The following is a 20,697-nucleotide window of genomic DNA, read 5'->3' on the forward strand; positions in this document are numbered from 1 at the left end:
TGTAACACCAAATCTCCGTGAATATTCCGTGTTAGATCATAACTTTCTCTCAAAATTTGTAGGGACCAACCCCACAGGGTCGGTGGGTTTTTCTGCCTGTGTGCAGAGATGAGAGATTGACAAGGTCACGTGAGTCACGTGTCCACTGGACAGGGGGCCCTTCCCTGCCTGGCAGCCGAGGCAGAGAGAGAGAGAGGGAGAGAGAGAGGACAGCTTATGCCATTATTTCTGCATATCAGAGACTTTTAGTACTTTCACTAATTTGCTACTGCTGTCTAGAAGGCAGAGCCAGGTGTACAGGATGGAACATGAAAGTGGACTAGGAGCATGACCGCTGAAACACAGCATCACAGGGAGACAGGTCTCTGGATAACTGCGGGCGGGCCTGACATCCCTCCACAAGAGGTGGAGGAGTAGTCTTCTCTAAACTCCCCCGGGGGAAGGGAGACTCCCTTTCCCAGTCTGCTAAGTGGCAGGTGTTTTCCCTTGGCACTGTCAACATGCATTTAAGGTTCCTCAGTGTCTTTGTGGCTTGATAGCTCATTTCTTTTTTCTTTTCTTCTTTTTTTTTTTTCTTTTTTTGAGATGGAGTCTCACCTGTTGCCCATGCTGGAGTGCAGTGGTGCAATCTCTGCTCACTGCAAACTCCATCTCCCAGGTTCAAGCGATTCTCCTGCCCCAGCCTCCCGAGTAGCTGGAATTACAGGTGCCCACCACCACGCCAGGCTAATTTTTTTTTTTTTTTGTACTTTTAGTAGAGATGGGGTTTCACCGTGTTGGCCAGGCTGGTCTCAAACTCCTGACCTCAAGTGATCCACCTGCCTTGGCCTTTCAAAGTGCTGGGATTACAGGCGTGAGCCACTGCACCAGGCCAATACCTCATTTCTTTTGACTGCTGAATTATATTCCATTGTCTGGATGTACCACTTAGACAGTCTTACTGGTAGATTTTTTTCTCAGTCCAAGATCCAATCCAAGATCACACATTGCATTTATTGTCACATCTCTGTTTTCCTCCAATCTGGTCCCGTTCCTCAGTTTTTCTTAATTCTTCTTGACCTTGACCTTTTTGAGTACAGGCTGGACAGTTTGTAGAATATCCCTCGGTTTGGGTTTCCCTGCTGTTTCCTTGTGATTGGATTTGGTGGCAGGTTCCTGGCAGGAATGTCACAGCGCAGTGCTGTGGTTTACTTGTGCCTCTTATCAGGAGACACATGGTGTGAGCATGTTGCACATGGGCTGTGCTCACTCTGATCATCAGTTAAGAGTGGCTGCCCTTAGGGAGGCTTCTCCCTGTGAAGTTGCTACCATTGCTTTCGTAATGGATAAGTGACCTGTAGGGGCTGGGTAGAGGCACTAGAAATACAATGCCTCTTTCTTCATGGGTGGCATCCTCAGGTTCTCCAGGACCTGTCCCTGTCCTGGGTCACTCTCCCTTGCACCTCCTTCCATGCCTGTGGTTTGCACATTATCTCGTGGGTAACTCTCCCTGGCATCTCCTCCCATGCCTGTGGTTCATGCACCATCTGGTGGGTGGCTCTCCCTGGCATCTCCTCCCATGCCTGTGGTTCATGCACCATCTGGTGAGTGGCTCTCCCTGGCATCTCCTTCCAGGCCTCTGGTTTATGCACTGTCTCTTGGGTCATTCTCCCCTTGGCATCTCCTCCCACACCTGTAGCTTTCTGCACCATCTCGTAGGTGACTCTCCCTGGCACCTCCTTCCACGCCTGTGGTTATGCACTGTCTTCAGACTGCGTGAGCTCTTGCTTCATCTCTAACGCAGGTCTCTCCTTCTAGCCTCAGTCCTAAAACCTCAACTGCCCACTAGATGTTTCCTTGGGGGTCCCGCAGGCACCTCCTACACATCATATCCAAAGCTGACCTCCCATGCCCATCAAATCCCCATCTCCATCAAATCCCCATCCCCATCAAATCCTCATCCCCATCAAATCCCCATCCCCATCAAATCCCCATCCCCATCAAATTCCCATGCCCCTATCAGCAAAAAGCATCATGATCACCCAGTTTCCCAAACTAGGTGCCTCTGGGTCAACCTAGACCCTCACTGACCTTGGTCTCCATCCTAGGAGCAGAGCCTGCTCACAGGGGGATGGCAGATTAGGAAAGGTGCAGAAGGGAAGTGGGGGGAGGAGAGGAAGCCTATGGTCATACATCTGCTCCTGGATGAGGCTCCGTCCTTGCTTGAGTAATGACAATATCACTCCATCATTACATCCATGGGCATTTCTCACCTATTAGCTAAACCACAGGCCAGCTCAGATCGTCCCATCCCCCTCCCTCTCCAAAATCAACTGAAAAAATACATCTCTGTGGCCTGACATCCATGCAAAGCCACCCCAGTGAGGAGGCAAGACAAACCCAGCCCCTTGCCCAGCCACTGCCATCGTGTCCACGTGTGGGAAATTCCCAGAGCCTCTGAGCTCTTACAGGGAGCGAACGCACGGCTGTAATTCAGTGCTTCTGGTGCCCAGAACTTAGTGAAGACAACATCCAAGTCAGAAGTGGCAGGGCCCAGTCTGGGAAACCAGGGCTGCCCTAAGACCTGCTGGCGATGCCAGAGCAAGACAGTGGTCCTGGCCACACCCCCTTCCTGGGAGTCTTGGGGACACCCAGGAGGAGGAAGCCAGCAGGGGCTGAGCAGTGCTCAGAGGGGCCTTCAGAGGCTAAGTGAGGGTTTCATGAGAGGCAGTGGGGCGGGCGCACCCTCCATGCCAGAGAGCAGCTGGCTCCGTGGGCCTCCTCCCACTGTCCCGTGCTTGGTGCCTGCCTGGAAGCATCTTTGTGGTGGGTACTGAGACCTGGCCAGGTCCCGGGTAAGACCCTTATCCTCAGTGGTGATGGAGTGTGACTTCCTCTCTCCGGGCCCCAGGTCAGAGCACACCCACCCTCCACAGATCCAGGTTGAACAACAGAGGCCCCAGAGACTTTTGTTCTCGTTTTAATTGCTGTTTCTTGTGAGAAATGCCACGTGGTTTAGTAGGAAGAGCCTGGACTCTGGAGTGACACTGGAGAGCTGAGCCTATCTGTGTGACCTTGGACTGGGTACTCTCCCAGACTCAGTTTCTTCCTCTGGAAAATGGGCATAGGAAAGTCGGCCTCACAGAGATGTTCAAGGCGCCCAGGAGGCCCCTGAGTGAGGTGAAGAGCGGAGCTCAGGACCTTTGGGGGTGTGTATAGTGAGTTCACTAACAAGTGGAGCCCAGACATCCTGGTGAACTGTGGGCACAGTGAGAACAGCTCACAGACAGCAGGTGGCCCTGTCTCAGGGGTGGCCTTTGATGTATCGAGGGAGAAGCTGATGGCCAGAGGTGCAGGGAGGGAAGGAGCCTTATATTCATGGTTTCATTCATTCAGCAAATATTTACTGAGCACTGCTGAGGATACAGTAAAGTATAAGACTAATGTGGACCCCGCCTCCGAGGAGTTAAGGGCAGCACAGATCTTAATCAGTGATCCAGAGAAAGGGTGCCCTGAGGATGTGTAAGGCCAGGGAAGGCCTCCTGGAGGAAGTGACTCAGGGTGAGATTAGAGTGATCAGTCAGCGCTAACCAGGTGGAGTGGAGAAAGAAGGGCAATGAGCATTCCAGACACAAGGGACAGCCTGTGCAAAGGCCCTGTGGCAACAGGACGTGAGGGTCTTTAAGGAGCTGAGAGATGGCATTTAAGGAGGGCAGGGCTTTCTTCCCTGATGGGACTGGAGGTGATGATGGTGCCTAATCCCTGCATCCCTGGTGGAGGGGAAGCTTGTGGGGCTTGCAGGAGCTGCCTCTCTTCCCCACACCCATCAGCCAGAGGAGAAAGGAAGTGAGCCTTTATTGGGTGCCTACTGTGCACTTTATGCATAGCATGCATGGCCTCATTTATCCTTCCTACATTGGTAGGCAAGTATCACTCTCTCCCAACAGAGAAGAAACTGAGGCTCTGAGAGGCTAAGTGACATGCCCTAGATCACACAACTAGGAAATGGTAGAGTCAGGGTTAGAACCCAAGACTCCAAACCTTATATTTCCCCCACAACCCATTTCACCAATGGTAGAATATTAGATCTCATGGACTGTGATGAACTCTAGCCTGTGATCCTCAGAAATCTGCAGTCTCAGATTCATCATGTAAGACCTTGGAGGACTCTTGGTCAGAGCCTCTGTTGGGTATGTTAACTCCTCTACACAACATATACTCCCTCCCCACCCCCATGGGCTCATCGATCCCTGCTTCACTACCCTCAGGGATGATGTCTTAGTCCGTTTTCATGCTGCTGATAAAGACATACCCGGGACTGGGTAATTTATAAAGAAAAAGAGGTTTAATGAACTCACAGTTCCACATGGCTGGGGAGGCCTCACAATTATGGCAGAAGAAGAAAGGCACATCTTACATGGCAGCAGACAAGAGAGAATGGGAGCCAAGTGAAAGGGGAAGCCCCTTATAAAACCATCAGATCTTGCGAGACTTATTCAGTACCATGAGAACAGTATGGGGGAAACTGCCCCCATGATTCGATTATCTCCCACTGCGTCCCCCCCATAACACATGGGAATTATAGGAACTATAATTCAAGATGAGATTTGGGTGGGGACAAAACCAAACCATATCAGATGGGGAGCTTATAACTTCCTGAGGAAGCCCCTTCTCTCTTTGGAAGAGCTGAGGTTGTCATTTTTCTTGTTGGCTTCTTAGAAGATTGTGTGTATGTGTGTGTCTGTGTGTGTGTGTCTGTGTGTGTATGTGTGTGTGTGTGATTTTTTTTTCTAAGCATTTGAGAAACATATTGAAAGGTGTCTTATTTTTAAGAGCATTTTGGAATCCAGGGCCCTCTAAGTGAGGATATGAGCTCTAAGTAAACAGGCAATGGGCAGGCAGCAGGAATCCTTTGAGAAGACCATCCCTTGTCAACACTTGTATGTGTAAACACTTTTTGGACCTTCAAAGATGTTTTCCCCAGAGGATCATGGCCAAGGCACAACCCCTCTCTTGAATAAGCAAAATGTTAGCTCTGAGAATGGAGGGGCAAATAAAAAAGGACACTTGTAAGCAGACCCTCCATTTGAGAGAACCTTAATTACAGGTTGTTAGTTGCAGTGGAAACCCAGGCTGGGTGGCCCTACAGCTCATTGTCTTGCCCCTTTTCTCTCTCCCTGGGTGGGTCTCATGGGTCAGAGATTTGGCTCCACCCAGCCCAGCAGCTATGGGAAGAGCCACCTTCTCTGTGAACTCACACTCATTCAGCTGCTTAAACAATGTGTCACCCACCCCCACCCTCCACTTCCAAAGTCACTGCTGAAATACATGCAGCCAAGAGTACTTATTCATTGTTATAAGCAGACTGTTTTATAAAACCAGTGTCTAAGGACTTTGGTGAGTGAACACATTTGAGGCTGGAGGCACAGGGTTAAGTGTTATCATCTGGAGGAGATACTTGGAGCAGGGGAATACATGAGTTGACTCAGAGAGGAGAGGTAGAGAGACAGAACTGCCCAGGATTGAACCTCCCAGGAACATTTGCATTTAACAGTGCTTCTTCATCACCATCGTCACCCTCACCATCAAAACCACCACTACCACCATCACCACCACCATCACCATCATCTTTAACATCATTGCCGTCACCATCACCACCACCACCATCTCCACTTCTATCACCATCACCACTGTCACCATCACCACCGCCATCACCATCATCCTTAACATCATTGCCCTCACCATCACCACCACCACCATCTCCACCTCTATCACCATCACCAATACCACCATCACCACCACCATCACCATCATCCTTAACATCATTGCCCTCACCATCACCACCACCACCATCTCCACCTCTATCACCATCACCAATACCACCATCACCACCACCATCACCATCATCCTTAACATCATTGCCCTCACCATCACCACCACCACCATCTCCACTTCTATCACCATCACCACTGTCACCATCACCACCGCCATCATACTTACCACCATTACTCTCACCATCACCACCACCACCATCTCTACTTCCATCATCGTCACTATCACCTTCACCACCACCATCACCATCACCATCATCCTTACCACCATTACCCTCACCATCACCACTACCACCATCTCTACCTCCATCATCATCACCACCACCACCATCACCATCATCCTTACCACCATTACCCTCTCCATCACCACCACCACCATCTGTACCTCCATCATCATCACCACTACCATCACCATCCTCCTTACCACCATTACCCTCGCCATGACCACCACCACCATCTCTACCTCCATCATCATCACCACTACCATCACCATCATCCTTACCACCATTACCCTCGCCATCACCACCATCTCTACCTCCGTCATCATCACTATCACCATCACCACCACCATCACCATCATCCTTACCACCATTACCCTCGCCATCACCACCATCTCTACCTCCATCACCACCACCATCATCACTATCACCATCACCATCACCATCATCCCTACCACCGTTACCCTTGCCATCACCACCACCACCATCTCTACCTCCACCATCATCATTACTATCACCATCACCACCACCATCACCATCACCATCATCCTTACCACCATCACCTCACCATCATGACCACCACCACCATCACTATCATCATCATCACCATCACCATCATCATTACTATCAGTCACACTTACCATCACCATCACAATCACCACCATCCCCATCACCAACATCACCATGATCATTACCATTGTCACCATTACCATGATCATTATCACCATCATCACCACCTTACTCTCACCACCCCACCCCCACCCCACCACCATTAGCGTCATGATCATTATTACATCACCACCATCATCAAGCATCACTGCCATCATTGCCATCACCTCCATCACCATGGTCACTATCACTATCATCATCACGGGACTGTGGCTTTTGGTGCCCTGAAGGTTAAACCTTGGTTCTTCAGGGAGCCAGCAGATATATTCTATAATAATAGTACTAGTGCTATGATTACTAATATTAATAGTAATGAATGTCACTAACAGTTACTAATAGTGCTAGCACTATTATTATAAATAATTACTAATAGTACTAATAGTAATAACTGGTACATTTATCAATCAAGGTATAAATATACCTTTGCTTTGAGCCCTCACCACAGCCCAACAAATAGGGGTTGGTGTTTGATCCCCATTTTGCAGAGCAGGAAACAGAGAATCTAATATTGATTTACCCGAGGTCGCATAGCTGTTGAGTAACAGAGTCTGGGTGGGGACCCAGTCTGCTAGGATCCTAAAAGCTGGGCTCGTCCTGCACTCTGCAGCATCTTGACCATGAGGGCCTCACTTTTCTGAGTGACCAGCTCTTGCCCCTGCACTCCTTGGCAGTCAGACATCCATGAAGCCACAACCTGGCCAGTCCCTCCAGAATTTAGAAAATATTTTCTTGGCCACTTTGAAGGACATTGTAGCAGAGAAGTCCATTAGGCATTTGGACTTGTGAGACTGACCTTCATGTGATACTGATGGCGATAGTGATGGTGATGAAATTGATGATGAAATAAAAGGAGGAGGAGGAAGAGGGGGAGAAAAGGGAAGGGGAGAGGGAGGAAAAGGAAGAGAGGGGCCGGGTGCAGTGGCTCACACCTATAATCCCAGCACTTTGGGAGGCCGAAGAGGGTGAATCATGAGGGCAGGATTCAAGACCAGCATGGCCAACATGTTGAAACCCCATCTCTACTAAAAATACAAAAAAATTAGCTGGGCATGGTGGCAGGCGCCTGTAATCCCAGCTACCCGGGAGGCTGTGGGAGAGAATTGCTTGAACCTGGGAGGTGGAGGTTGCAGTGAGCTGAGATTGCGCCACTGAACTCCAGCCTGGGAGACACAGCGAGACTCCATCTCAAAAAAAAAAAAAAAAGAAAAGAAAAGAGGGGGAGGAGAAAGAGGAAAAAGGGAAGAAAGACAAGAGAAAGAAGAAAGTGATGATGATTAACTTGATGGTGGTGATGATGGTGATCACGAAGATTTAGATGGTGAAATATTAAGGATGCATACTAATCATGACAGCAGCTAGTATATACTTACTACGTGCCAGGCTCTGCCTCATTGGATCCTCATGAAAACTCTGTCATGTAGGTGCCATTATTGCCCCATCTGTAGATGAGAAACTTGAGGTTCTGAGAAGTCAAGTGACCTTAGGATTCACAGACAGCACTCTGCTACACCAGGCAAAGATATATGTCACAGTGGCAGAGCCTGCAACTGTATTTTCTATTCTTCCTTTCATGCCTTGATGCTTTGGGAAAACTGCAGAAACCTTGTTTCTGGCAAAACTTACATTAGCCCCATTTCACAGATGAGAACACGGAGACGTACACTGTCATACAGTCAGTTCAGTGCCACCACTGCTCCTGGCATCCTCCTTGTCGCCTGAACCTGGCCCCCACCACCAGAGCCCCCCCAGCCCACTCACCTGTGCTGTGTTGGTTCCGCAGACTCGGCGGTGGCGAGGACTGGGCTCCCTCTTCCGGAGGGTGTGCTGTGTGGCACTCCCACTGCAGCTGCTTCTGCTGCTGTTCCTCCTCCTGCTGTTCCTGCTCCCAATCAGGGAAGAGGACCGCAGCTGTACCCTGGCCAACAACTTCGCCCGCTCCTTCACGCTCATGCTGCGCTACAATGGCCCACCACCCACCTAATCCACTGGGGCACACAGGTGACTTTCTTCTCCAACCTCCATCAGTCCCAGGGCCCCTCCTGAGGATGCCCACCAGGGAAACTGGAAACAGGGGCAGGCCAAAGACTGCAGAGCTGCATCCGTATCAGTGCTGTGTCAGCGTTCCCAGAACACACTTACTTTTTATACAGTGTTGTCTTAGTCTATTTATACTAAATGTGTACTACATGTGACTAGGGAATAATGTCTAGAATTTTTATATGATCTGTATGTAAATGCTCAGTATGTATAATTTCATATACGAGGTCTATTTGGGGTTGGGAAAATTCCTAGCAATGTCTCCCTCCACTGGGATTTTGTGGGATTGTTGACTTGGTCTGCAGTCAACCCTAGAAAGCAAGAACAATAACGTGTCACTTTCATGGCAACCTCTTCTCCAAAGCCAATCCCGGAACTCGGATGTAATGAAAGGCCTCTGAGCTGCAACGCGGAAGAGCGGCACAGACCCTCACTTGGCGCCCAGCGACTCTTGCTTTATGCATAATGAGAACAAGTATGCTTGTCTAGTTTTAACAACCACAGTGAGTAGCTGCCATGTATCAGAAGTAGAAATGGCAATGACCAGAGGCAGGTACAGTGATAGCAGTGACAAGTGACAGAGTGATATCAAGGGAGAAAAAGAAGAGCTGCAGAGAGCAGATCCCCGAACTAAGAAAGCACAGCCGCGTGGAGGCATCGCACGCGGGAGCCCTAACCCCAGCTCTCAGCGGCTTCTGATCACACAGACCTATGAGGACTGTCCCTGGTGATGACACCGAGCCTCCATGAAATGGTGAGATCCTGCTCTGTGTGTTTCATTCAGGGAGAAAGGGAAGAAGACAGGCTTTATTTTTAAGATTTCCATGCAGAATGGTGAGGCACACTCCGTGAGCAGCACCCACTGGCAGTGCCCAGGAAAGATGCGTTTCCTCTGTCGCTCCTGGACTGAGTTTTCATCGTCGAGCGCTCAAGCTGCAGGTGAGAAGGGAAGCATCTGCCATGCCAGGGGCCAGGGATCGAGGGTCCAGGACAGAGGTGAGAGAATCTGCTTTGGAGTTCAGCCTGTCTCAAGGGCTCTCCTTCCCCTTCCCAGAAAAGACTCTGGAGACAGCAGGTCCATGGGGCCAAGAAGGTCTCATGTGCATCCCCGTATGGGACTAGGGCCCAGGCCACCCAAAACCAGGCCCTCTCCAGCCAGGTGTAGGCGAGCCGGGCTCCACGCACCACCTGGGCTGGGGCCCCAGTGACTCCATGTGAGTTCCTGAAGCCAGAAACTCATCCCTTCCTTGCCAGGGAATCTGGGATGGTTCCTAAGTGCTTTACAACTGGATCATGTTTTTCCTAAATCAACACTAAATTTTCCCCTTTAAAAAAGTACTTAATGCTCACCCTTTACAAATGGATTTTGTCTGTTCAACTACAAATAGGAGCTTCAGAGGGGATTTCCTTGGACCTTCTGTCTGGCTTTGGAATCATAAGGTATTATAGACCCAGAAAGGCCCTTTAAGTAGAGGGGAAACTGAGGCCCTAAGAGGGCCTGACACCCAGCACCACTGCTGTCTCACACACACTGACCCTTTGCCTTTCACCGTGAGCTCTGCCCTTGGGGACCCTGGCCCTAGGCAACTAGGACATTCATGGGCAGGAAACCCATGCTGCCAAGGAGAGCCCTTGGGGCTGACTCAGAAAGTGTACTTTTTCTTTTTCTTTTAACTTGCCTGTATTTGTTACAACTTTAAGCAGAATGTGACTTGGGCACTATATTTCCATCCACAAGCCTGGCTCTGAGTTATTATTATTATTGTTATTATAATTATTTTGAGATGGAGTTTCACTCTTTTTGCCCAGGCTGGAGTGCAGTGGTGCAATCTCGGCTCACTGCAACCTCTGCCTCCCAGGTTCAAGCGATTCTCCTGCCTCAGCCTCCCAAATAGCTGGGATTACAGGCATCTGCCACCACGCCCAGCTAATTTTTGTATTTTTTAGTAGAGTTAGGGTTTTACCATGTTGGCCGGGCTGGTCTCGAACTCCTGACCTCAGGTGATCCACCCGCCTCAGCCTCCCAAAGCACTGGGATTACAGGCATGAGCCACCATGCCTGGCCTTTTTTCTTTTTTTTTTTTTTTGAACGGCTTTATGATAAGCTGTAGGCTTATAATTATGCTCCTCCAAACAACACTTTTCTTTGGAAAACAAGCCCTGTGGACTCTCCATCCTTCCATGAAGTTCCTTCCCTCAAGTTACTTTAGTTTAACTTATTTCTACAGGACTAGTACATGCAGAATTGGCAACTACAGGGGATGAAAAGTTGAAAAAGTAGATCCTACAACTCTGTGACTTGGTTTCCAAATATCTAGAGAAATTTGTGATTTCATGGAAGAAGAGAAAGCACACTTTTCTCCAGGTATCTGGAAACCAAGCCATAGGGCCATTCTCTGCAGGCGATCACCTTACTGGAAAATCAGGGGCTGAGTGAGACCAGGCAGCTAAGCCCAGATGTCCAGTCCTGGAAGTCAGAGCAGTGGCTGGGGGGGCTTGCCGGGTTTCCACCTCTGGTTGTCACAGGTGAGAAAGCTGAGGCCCAGAATGGGGAAGAAACTGATCCATGGCCACACAGTGAGAGGCAGCAAGGCCAGAGCCTAACTGGCCACCAAGGCCCTCAGGTGGTGCCCTGCTCACTGTGGTGTGATCCCTGCCTGTCGGCAACTACAGGAAAAAAACAGCCACTGGGCGTGTGTGCAGCCTGTCACATATACCACATGTTGAGGAAGGAGAAGCTGGAACATGCGGGTGGGGGTGGGAATATCTACCTATATTTTTAAAATTTTGATAATGATGCCATCAAGTCTGCTTGTTTGCATAACTGTTTTTTAAAAAAGAATTGATATTTTCAGTACTTTCATATAAATATACTTGTAATATGACATAACAGCCCAATTACTGGTGCTTCCAAGCACAAGTGCTGTCTCCTTTGCTTAAAGGAGAGCCAGGCAATTATTCTTATGACTTTAGTTTCTAGCCTCTTTAACAGCCATGCAGAGCTTTAAGGTGCTACTTGAGAAAGGTGGCGCTGTGGCACTGTGTGTGTGTGTGTGTGTGTGTGTGTGTGTGTGTTTGTGTGTGTGTGTGTGTGTCCTCTTCGTCTCCAAAATAAAAGGGGTCTTAGAGTTTATAAGAATTGGTACTCTCATCGCCCAACACAGGGTGTGTGTGTGTGTGTGTGTGTGTGTGTGTCACAGAGAGAGAGAGAGGAGGGAAGGGGAGGAGGGAGAGAGAACCACCAGTGGGTCGGTTGATGAATTAGTTATCCCTGCTTACCTGTCCCTCCCACCCCTTTCTTTCTGAGCCCGTTCTCTGCTTGTGGAAAGGCACATGCAGCACCCAGAGGGTGTTTAAAAAGAAAAGCTGGGAGGGGGTGGTATGGGCAGGTACTGACAGCAGACAAGGCCAGGAGACCCTGGGAGGTGCCAAGTGGTGGCGGGACAGAGGGAACACCGACAAGGGAGACAACGCACTCCGTTTGGTGCTTGTGGGTGCGTGACCCCCTTGGGCGGCACCTTGCAGCCTTGCTTTATGTAATTCCCACACTGACACCTGCCCCCAGGGTTTGATACTGTTTTACCCCCACGTTTGAGATGGAACACTGAGGCTTAAAGATATAAAGACCCTTGCTCATGCTGAAATGGGTCCAAACCCACAACATGGGGCAATGAGGACCCCAAAGCCCAGGCTGGAGGGGGACTTCAGGCTGGTTCTACCAGGTTGCAGTCTCTGTAGCCTCTGGGAATGGAGTTCCCTGGGCAAGCAGGCAGAACTCTCTGCCCATCAGCTGGCCTGGGACATGGCCAGAGCGGAGCATCCATATGTTTCCCTGAGGGGCTGCCCTCAGCTCTGAGATGAGTCACCACCAGCAGCACATTCCCTTGGGCCATCTATCATCTTCACATTGCTCACCTGGAAGATGAGCCCCTCTAATGTCTCGGGATGAGGTCCTCGGTCATGAATGACAGAACTCCACATCCCCAGTGCCCAGAACAGGATAAGAGCTCCAGCTGTGGTTTGCTGAATTACATTAAAAACCCAAAGGCAAATGTGTCCTGACACCCAACTCCCTTCCAGAGGAAATGGGTCATGGATGACCTGACCCAATTCCATTTCTCAGGCCCTGTTTGCTTCGGGCAGCTGGCTGGAGTTCCCTGCAGGGACCAGGGGTCCAAAGAAGCTTGTCTCCGGGCAGCTTCAGGGGAAGGAAACTGGGGACCCTCTGCAGCCTGGGGGCCAAGGAGAATGACAGGCAGAGGGCAGGAAAAGGCCTGAAGGTGGGCAGTTTGTGCTAACTGGGCGTTCCCTAATGGATTTTACTGCTGGCAAACTGGGACCAGTGGCATTATCCTGCCCTGCCTTGCAGGGGATGGGAGGCTGGGGCTGCCCACAGTTAGGGAGTAAAGAGGGGATCTTATCTCTTCCATTAGACTGGAGCCAGGCCTGACCGGGAGGCCAGGAGGCTTTGCAGAAGCTTTGAGGACCTGCACTTTATGCTGGTCTGGCTGGAGAGGGCGGACAGGGAAGTGGGCCAGAGGGAGTCAAAGGCAAGAGGTGATGTCAGGCTTGATGCACTGAACTGTGTGCTTAAAAGTGGTTAAGATGCTACATTTTATGCTATGTTTATTTTACCACAATTTGAGGGTGAGAGGAGAGAGAGAGAGAGAGAGAGAGTGAGAGCAAAAGAGACAGAGAGAGAGAGAAAGAGAAGAGAGAAAAGGAGGAAGGGAGAGGGGGATAGCGAGAGAGGAAAAGAGAATGGGAATGGCAGGCTGTACCTTCATGACTCCCAACTTTCCTCCGAGGACAAGCGCTAGTGGCAAAGCTTTCACTGACCAAAGGCAAGTGAAACAATATGAGGGAACGCCTTGAGTTTTTCTTTCCATAGGATTTATTTCACCCAAACGCTGGCTTTTCATTCTGGGATTATGTCCCTCCTACTTCAAGGGTGCTCAATGGCCTTTAGGGAGTGAGGGATGGGTAAAGGTGGCTGTCTTCTTTGATGGTTTCCATTGTGTTTTGGGAGCCCTCATTGGACAAAATAAAAAGTTGCCAACTCTGTGTTGGTTTTGCTCCCCATACAGTATTCTTCCTGGAAAAACATGCCGTCTGAAAGTTTGGGAACCCAGGAGATGGTTGGGAGGAGAGAGCAGCTTGAGGATTGCTTAGTGCAGGAGTCCCCAAGGAAGAGAAGGAAAGAGAAATGAGAAGAGGGACATCGCGGAAATTTGTGGCAACTGGGTTCAGGGGAGGCCAGGAGCTGTGGCCTCTAAAAAAATAAAACTCAGGTGCTCACTGTCCCTGCCTTCCCACTGGCCATTCAGATGCTGTCTGGGGTCTGCAGCTTTCTGTCTCCTGGTTGGTGGGCAGAAGTGCCCTGTGCCTCTTTGCATCTTAATCCAATGCAACGGGCATTCTCCAGCCTGTGCCAGTCTTTGTGCTGGGAGATTTGGGGTGAGCAAAGCCCAGTCCCTGCCCTCAGGGAGCTTGCAGATGAAGAAAAGGGTTTGTGCCATTGAAGATGCCCAGCTGGATTGCAGTCATTGCCCTTGACTTTGCCCATCTGCCTTTCCAGAGGGGGCAGGCCCACTGTCACAGAAACTGGAAGAGCCACACAGGGGAGACAGTGGGAGAGCTCGGGACAGGGCATGAGAGTGTCTTGCTGCCTCTTGGAGGCCACCATTGTGACTACGAACCATAGCGGGCAGAGGATGTGGGTCAAGGCGGCCAGGGCAGCCGGGCCGGGCAGGGAGAGGACCTGGGCATGGCAGAAGGAGGGGAAAATAGACTGACTCAGCCTCAATAGGTCAGAAGGGTGTTGGGCTGTGCTGGGTCTCAGAACAACACAGCTTGGGAGGCTCCTGGAGGCTTCAAGGGGAGGCCCAAGGCTAAGGCTGTGGATGTTGATTGTCATTTCCATTACTAGCCCAATTATTAGTCTGTCTTCCTGGTAAAAAATATGTGGTTGGAAATGCCAGATTGAGAAGCCCACTTTTCCTCACTGGGGATCATCTGGGTTGGCGTGTCCATGCTCAATGATAATCTCTTGCCCTTTCCTGCTCCCTGCCTAGGATTTCTCCCCAGAGGAGAGGAGCTGAGGGACCCCCCAGGGAGGCTGCACCTGTGGCTGTCACCCTGTGACGCCAGCGGCTTCCTTGGGTTCTGTAATCAGAGTGTTTTTTCACCGGTGTCTGCAGTGACTGCCAGGAAGCCTCTGTGTCCGTAGCTCAGCAGGATCCTGCCCTAATTCCCTCTCTCATGGGGACTCAGCTAATTCTCACCCCAATCTCATTGTCACCAGTCTAGGTCAGCATCGGAGGGAGGTGTGGGCAACTACAGCCCTTGCTGCTTCCAAGACAGACATCAATAGTTGATCACTAACCTTTCCCACTCCCCACTCTCCAGCCCAGTGGACCTCACAGTCCTCAAAACCACTCCAAGCTGCTGCCAATCAATCTTATTCGTACGTGAGCAAAACCTGTTTGACATCCTTACACCTGTACCAGCCCTCTCAGAAAGCTCTCAATTCTGGCCTCCTTTTCTTTTTTCTTTTTTTTTTTGAATTTATGTTAAAATTAGGATGTTCCCAATCAAAAAATCACTTTTCCTTCATCTAGTAATTGGGTGAGACAAACTAGCCCCAGAAAGCAGACCATGGGATGAACTGCCAAGCAGGATTTTTAGGGGAGGCAAAATGGATTAGGAAATGCTAAGTTCTCTGTTGAAGGAGGATACGTGGATTTTTTAGGCTGTCAGAGGTGGAGGGCTTCCACAGACTATCTTGTTCCAACTTTGTACCCATTTTACAGGTTAGGACTCTGAGACCTCAGCAGTTCTTGTTTGGCCAGTGAGCTCAGGGAGTTAGTTCCAGGAGTGGGGTCGGTCTCTGCACCCACTGGATGACAGTATGACACTGCTCAGCGCTAGACAGGGTTGAGTTGGAACTCCGCTGCTGATGGGCTGTGTGACATTGGTCCAGTTCCTTGCCACCTCCCCCCACCTATTGACAAGGAGGGAAGTCAGCCCTGGAGCGTCCAGTGCTCCCTGAAATATTAGGTATCCTAGGAGGGTGTGGGTGGGCTCGCATCTGGAAGAGAAATCCCTAGATTCAGCCACCAGTAACAGAATCCCTCCTCCCCCGACCAACTTTGGCTTAAACCAATGAGAGACTTTACTTTTCTCTCCTTCTGAGAAGTTTAGATATAGGCGGTTGCTGGCATCGTCTCCTCAGCTTATGCATGTCAGAGCCAAGGCTTTGCAACTGTCATTCCTTTATATCACAGCCACTTCATGGCCCCGGATGCTTGCTGAAGCTCCAATTTTTCATCTGGGTTCCAGGCAGGAAGAAGGGGAGTGAGCTAGTGAATCTGCCCTCCTCATTAGGAGCTTTCCCAGAAGCTCCACCAGCCACTTCCGTTCTCGTCTCATTGGCCAGGACTGTGTCACATGTTTTCCCCACATCTACAAGGAGTCTGGGAACATGCATCCCAAAAAGATGGGGGCTCTTCTAGTAAGAATGAAGGGTAGGGTGGCTTGGAGTGGCACTTAGCTGTCTCTGCTACAGTTGGAGGAAAAAACCGGAGTTCGTCCTGACCCTCCATGCCTTGGCCGTATGCTCCTTGTGCGGAACTTGAAGGCATCATCCTTGCAGTGTGAGAGTGACTTGCCACCACGGCCTGCCACCTGCCTCTCAAGGGATCCTGTGTCCTTCAGGTCTACCCAAAGGCATTGTAGATATTCTTCCTGCAGAGCTTGGGAACCGACAAATAGATCTGCCCTGCTCGCCAGAGTTTTTGTGCAGGAACAGCCCCTCCCGTCTTTGTCCTGGCCGTGAGCACCCAGGGCTAAGCTTTTGAACACTTCTTTGTGTTTGGATTCAGCCCAGGCCATGCATATTTGCTTTCATTCCTTCTTGAGCTTGAGGAGCTCCTGGGTGCAAATCTTGGAAAATGAGGATCGCTGAGCCTTTCCAGGCCAGCTCTTTGTTTTCTAGCAGACAATTTAGGCTTTGAAAAGGAAAGTGGGTGGGGGCACCCCACAGGTGGCCCTCATCACCCAATTGCCAGTGCCTGCAGGCTCCTTCAGCAGAGGCCCAGAGTCAAAGAGGACTTAAAACCAGCGGTCGTTTCTCCCTTAGCTTCTATGTACGAGAGAAATGCCTTCTGTTTTTCAAAGTAAGAACAAGGAGGAATTTGTTTCTAAAAGAACATTAAAACACAGGCTCGTGGTCTAAAAGCAAATGGTTCAGCAGGATGTTCAGGGCCTTAAAGCACAGTCAGCAGGGCTCAGCATCTCCCAGCGCCTGCTCTCCGGTTGTCATGGTAACATCATCCCCAACCCAACCACCTTGTCCAGCCGAGAGACAGCAATCACAAGGAGGGACCTCGGTTTCCCCCGAGGATCCTGAGCTTCCTTTCTGAAACTCTGGCTTCTGAGCTCAGCAACCAGGAACACCAGGCCAGCCCATCCCCAGCACCTCTGTGGAGATGAGGGACAAAGTCCTACAGCCCCTCTTCCTGTTCTGATGAGAAAGGGAGGGAAGGAAACATACCCCGAGGGCCTGCAATATGGTCATGACACTTTCAAAAAGTCTGTGCTATGGAGTCATGATCAGAAACCAGGTGCAGAAACCAGAGTGTGGAGAGGGTCAGCAGCCTTCCTCAGAGCAGCCAGCTAGAGGGGGGAATGGTAAATTTGGGACTTGTACCCAGGCATGACTGGCTCTGAGCCCAATGCTCCACTCTATGGAATGTTCCCTGGGCCTCAGTTGCTTTCCTTTCCTTGGCAGGCCGCGGGCTGCTGCCACTCTGGCAGCTGGTGAGCTAGCTGGAGGGCGACATTCCAAAGCAGGGCCAGCAAGGCTTTCCTCCTGTGTCCACTCCTGCAGGGAAGTCCGTTAACTCCCACTGCTGATGGGAGATGGCAACACCAGGATGAGGTCCCAGGGGACGGGAGCAGGTACCCACTGTCTGTCTACCTTCCCACTGGAAAAGCACGGACAGGCCAGCGCGTGCGGGGGCAGGCAGAGGACAGAGTTGGCTTTGCGCGGTCTTTGCCTGCTGAGCAGCTCCAATTCCCCTCATGGGAGAAACAAGGAGGCAGTCGCTTGTGCATGTTCCAGAAGTTTTACTGGGGAGGAGGAAGCGGACAGAGGAAGCTGTGTGTGCATGTGAAGGGGTGGGCAGGGTGGGAGGGATGCACACGTATGTGAGCATAGCATGTGCGAGTACTACACACACATCTCCATGCAGAAGCACAACTGGGCAGCCCTGGCTTCCAGCGCTGGGCTTCAGCACAACAGACCCCAGCCTGTGGTCTCTCTGAACCCAGGGAGACCGCATCGGGCTCAGGACGTTTTCCCTGAGGTCCAGAGTTTTATGCCTCTCCCTGGCATTCTCCATAAAGAAGGGAAGGTCAGATGACCCCTTAGATCTGTGTCATCTGGGAATTTCCTTGGGCTGGTTTAGACATGATGCCCTCTCTTTTTCTCAGGATAGCAGATAACCTGCTTTGAAAGAGGGCTTAATTCTATAGGTCCTAAATTTTCTCCTTTCTCTCTCTCTGTGTGTGTGTGTGTGTTAGGAAAAATGGCAAGTTTCCAATACCAGCTTTGGAGGAATGATTATGTTTTCCCTCCATTTCAAGTCCAAAAGACCAGAGCCCTCATTCCAAAGCCTCCCACCCAGATGGATTTTTTAGTTTCATTTGTCATCCATCCCATGGGAGGGCCCCATGTCTCCTCAGAACCCATCCTGGAGGCAGCAGGTGGGGTAGAGTGAGTTTGGCCTGCTCATGAACTCCACCCCTGAGATTGTGAACAGGGAGGTCTGGGGCGATGCTGAGAATGTTTTTGAAGATGCTCCCAGATGACGCTGATGATCACATGAGATTGAGTGCTGCGATCACCTTGAGTCCAACCTCTGCATAAATGAGGTTCTCATAAACAAGTTCACTCTACCCTAAGCTAAGTCTATGTGAGCAAACCCCCTTCATCCTTTGTACCTGGAGACCTGGCTACACTAACCTGATATTGACCTGTTCATGTAGCTGGAATGGTGTGTTTCATGCAGTGTGGACCAAGCAATGGCATGGGGTGTGTGTGTGTGTGTGTGTGTGTGTGTGTGTGTATGTGTATGCATGCACACTTTTGTGTGTATATGTGCATGTAGATGCTGCATAAATGATTTTTGATGTCAAAGACAACACATTCCATTGTTTCAAATGTTCTATTATGTAAACAATATGCAGAGGGACCATATCTACTCTTGTCATATTATTTGTGATGGTAAAACATGCATTTGCAATAAATTAAGCTTTCTGGGAAGGCAAGCAGTATTGGAGCCAAACGACTGTCTCGGAACATGTGTGTGTTATCTCGGTTCATATCAAGTCCAAAGCTAATGGAGCCTTCCCTGCCATCCAGGGAGGAACACCAGGACCCTGGAGTTTCTTCTTAGTGCTATATTTTAAAGTTGCATTGACGTTTTCCTCCCCTTCCTTTTGTGCAAGTTGGAAGTGGCAGTGTTCTAAAAGATGGTTTGATGTTTTTGCTGTTGTTTTATGTTTTTAAAAATGTATCTGCTTTGCGTCTGAAATAAAAATCTCTATTTTGGTCTATGAAATATTGTGTGGTTTGGAAATTCATTTTGTGAAGTAAAGGAGTTTGTCCAAGAGGTTATGAGAAGAAAGACGACATGTGGCTAAGGCTGACATTGTAAAATTCTGACTTCCAGTTCAACCTCGTTCATGCAGAGGTTGAACTCAAGGCGACAGCAACACTCAATCTCATGTGGACATCAGCCCCATCTGGGAGCATCTTCAAAAACATTCTCAGCATCTCTCCAGACCTCCTTGTTCACAGTCTCAGGGGTGGGGGTCATGAGCAGGCCAAGTAGATACTGAAAATTCCAAAATGCACTCTGAGTACATTTTGTAGAGAAACAGCACCCCCAATAGATCCAGGCAGTAGCCCAGATAGAGGTAAAATGAGGCCTTTCCAGCCATTTCACTCCCAACCCCAGGGATCAAAGCCCCACCAGGACAGTTTATTTAACAAGGAATTCTTGGGTTTGGCTATCTGGTTTCTTAACTCACAGTGCACTGGAAGCTGCGGAAGAGAAGGGGAGGACTCTGCCAGATGCAGGAGAAGCCAGAGACGCCATCCTGACTTTTGAGGGCAGGTCTAGGAAACCGGCAAGTAAACCCAGGAGCTGCCACAGGCTAACAAAAGCTCCTAACAATGGCCTTGGTTTGCCAAGAAAAGGAAAATGTATGTCAGAATCTTCTGCTCACAAAGGAGCAGAAGTGTACCCTTCAATTCATTTCACTGTCATTAGAAGGATTTAAAATAAAATGGTTTTGTCTCTTGTATAATTTGTTCTCCCAAGTGAGAACTTTTAAAAAATTTGCTATTATTTAAAAAATGTGTGTAATACGTTTCCTAAGTTTTTTCCATCTCTGTGATCTTAAACCCTTCTCACCCTTTGGGTGATGAGACGGGATGGGGGTGGGGGGACTTGAGTGAGAAGCATTATATCTGCAGCCCCTCACTCCTTACATGACTGGTAAAGGAAGAGACAAAGTGTTAGTCTCCATATGAATCCAAGTGGAGTCCAGAGCCGTGCATGAGACTTTGAACTGTTGGTGCAAAAGTTGTTACAGGCTGGAAGTGGTGGCTCATGCCTGTAATCCCAGCACTTTGGGAGGTCGAGGTGGGCAAATCATTTGAGGTCAAGAGTTCAAGACTAGCCTGGCCAATATGGTGAAACCCTACCTCTACTAAAAATGCAAAAAAAAAAAAAAAAAAAAAAAAATAGCCAGGTGTGGCAGTGCACACCTGTAGTCCCAACTACTTGAGAAGCTGAGGCAGGAGAATCGCTTGAACCCGGGAGGTGGAGGTTGCAGTGAGCCAAGATCACACCACTGCACTCCAGCCTGGGCAACAGTGAGACTCCATCTCA

The 20,697-nt window shown here is 49.8% G+C and overlaps 1 protein-coding gene and 1 pseudogene across 2 annotated transcripts in view; both read left to right on the forward strand.

The window, feature by feature from the left end:
* Positions 1 to 19,359, forward strand: part of SYNE3 (spectrin repeat containing nuclear envelope family member 3) — a 108,239-nt gene extending 88,880 nt beyond the window's left edge. For both annotated transcript variants that reach the window (XM_055288275.2, XM_055288274.2), the window contains exon 18: positions 8,478 to 19,359. In XM_055288275.2, the coding sequence (XP_055144250.1) occupies positions 8,478 to 8,678 (201 nt within the window). In that variant the 3' untranslated portion in view covers positions 8,679 to 19,359. The remainder of the gene's footprint in view (positions 1 to 8,477) is intronic.
* On the forward strand, positions 16,977 to 19,359 carry LOC134737437 (putative uncharacterized protein encoded by LINC00341; annotated as a pseudogene).
* Positions 19,360 to 20,697: the final 1,338 nt, after the last annotated feature.

This window comes from Symphalangus syndactylus, chromosome 8 (assembly GCF_028878055.3).
Source record: "Symphalangus syndactylus isolate Jambi chromosome 8, NHGRI_mSymSyn1-v2.1_pri, whole genome shotgun sequence".
Classification (NCBI taxonomy): domain Eukaryota; kingdom Metazoa; phylum Chordata; class Mammalia; order Primates; family Hylobatidae; genus Symphalangus; species Symphalangus syndactylus.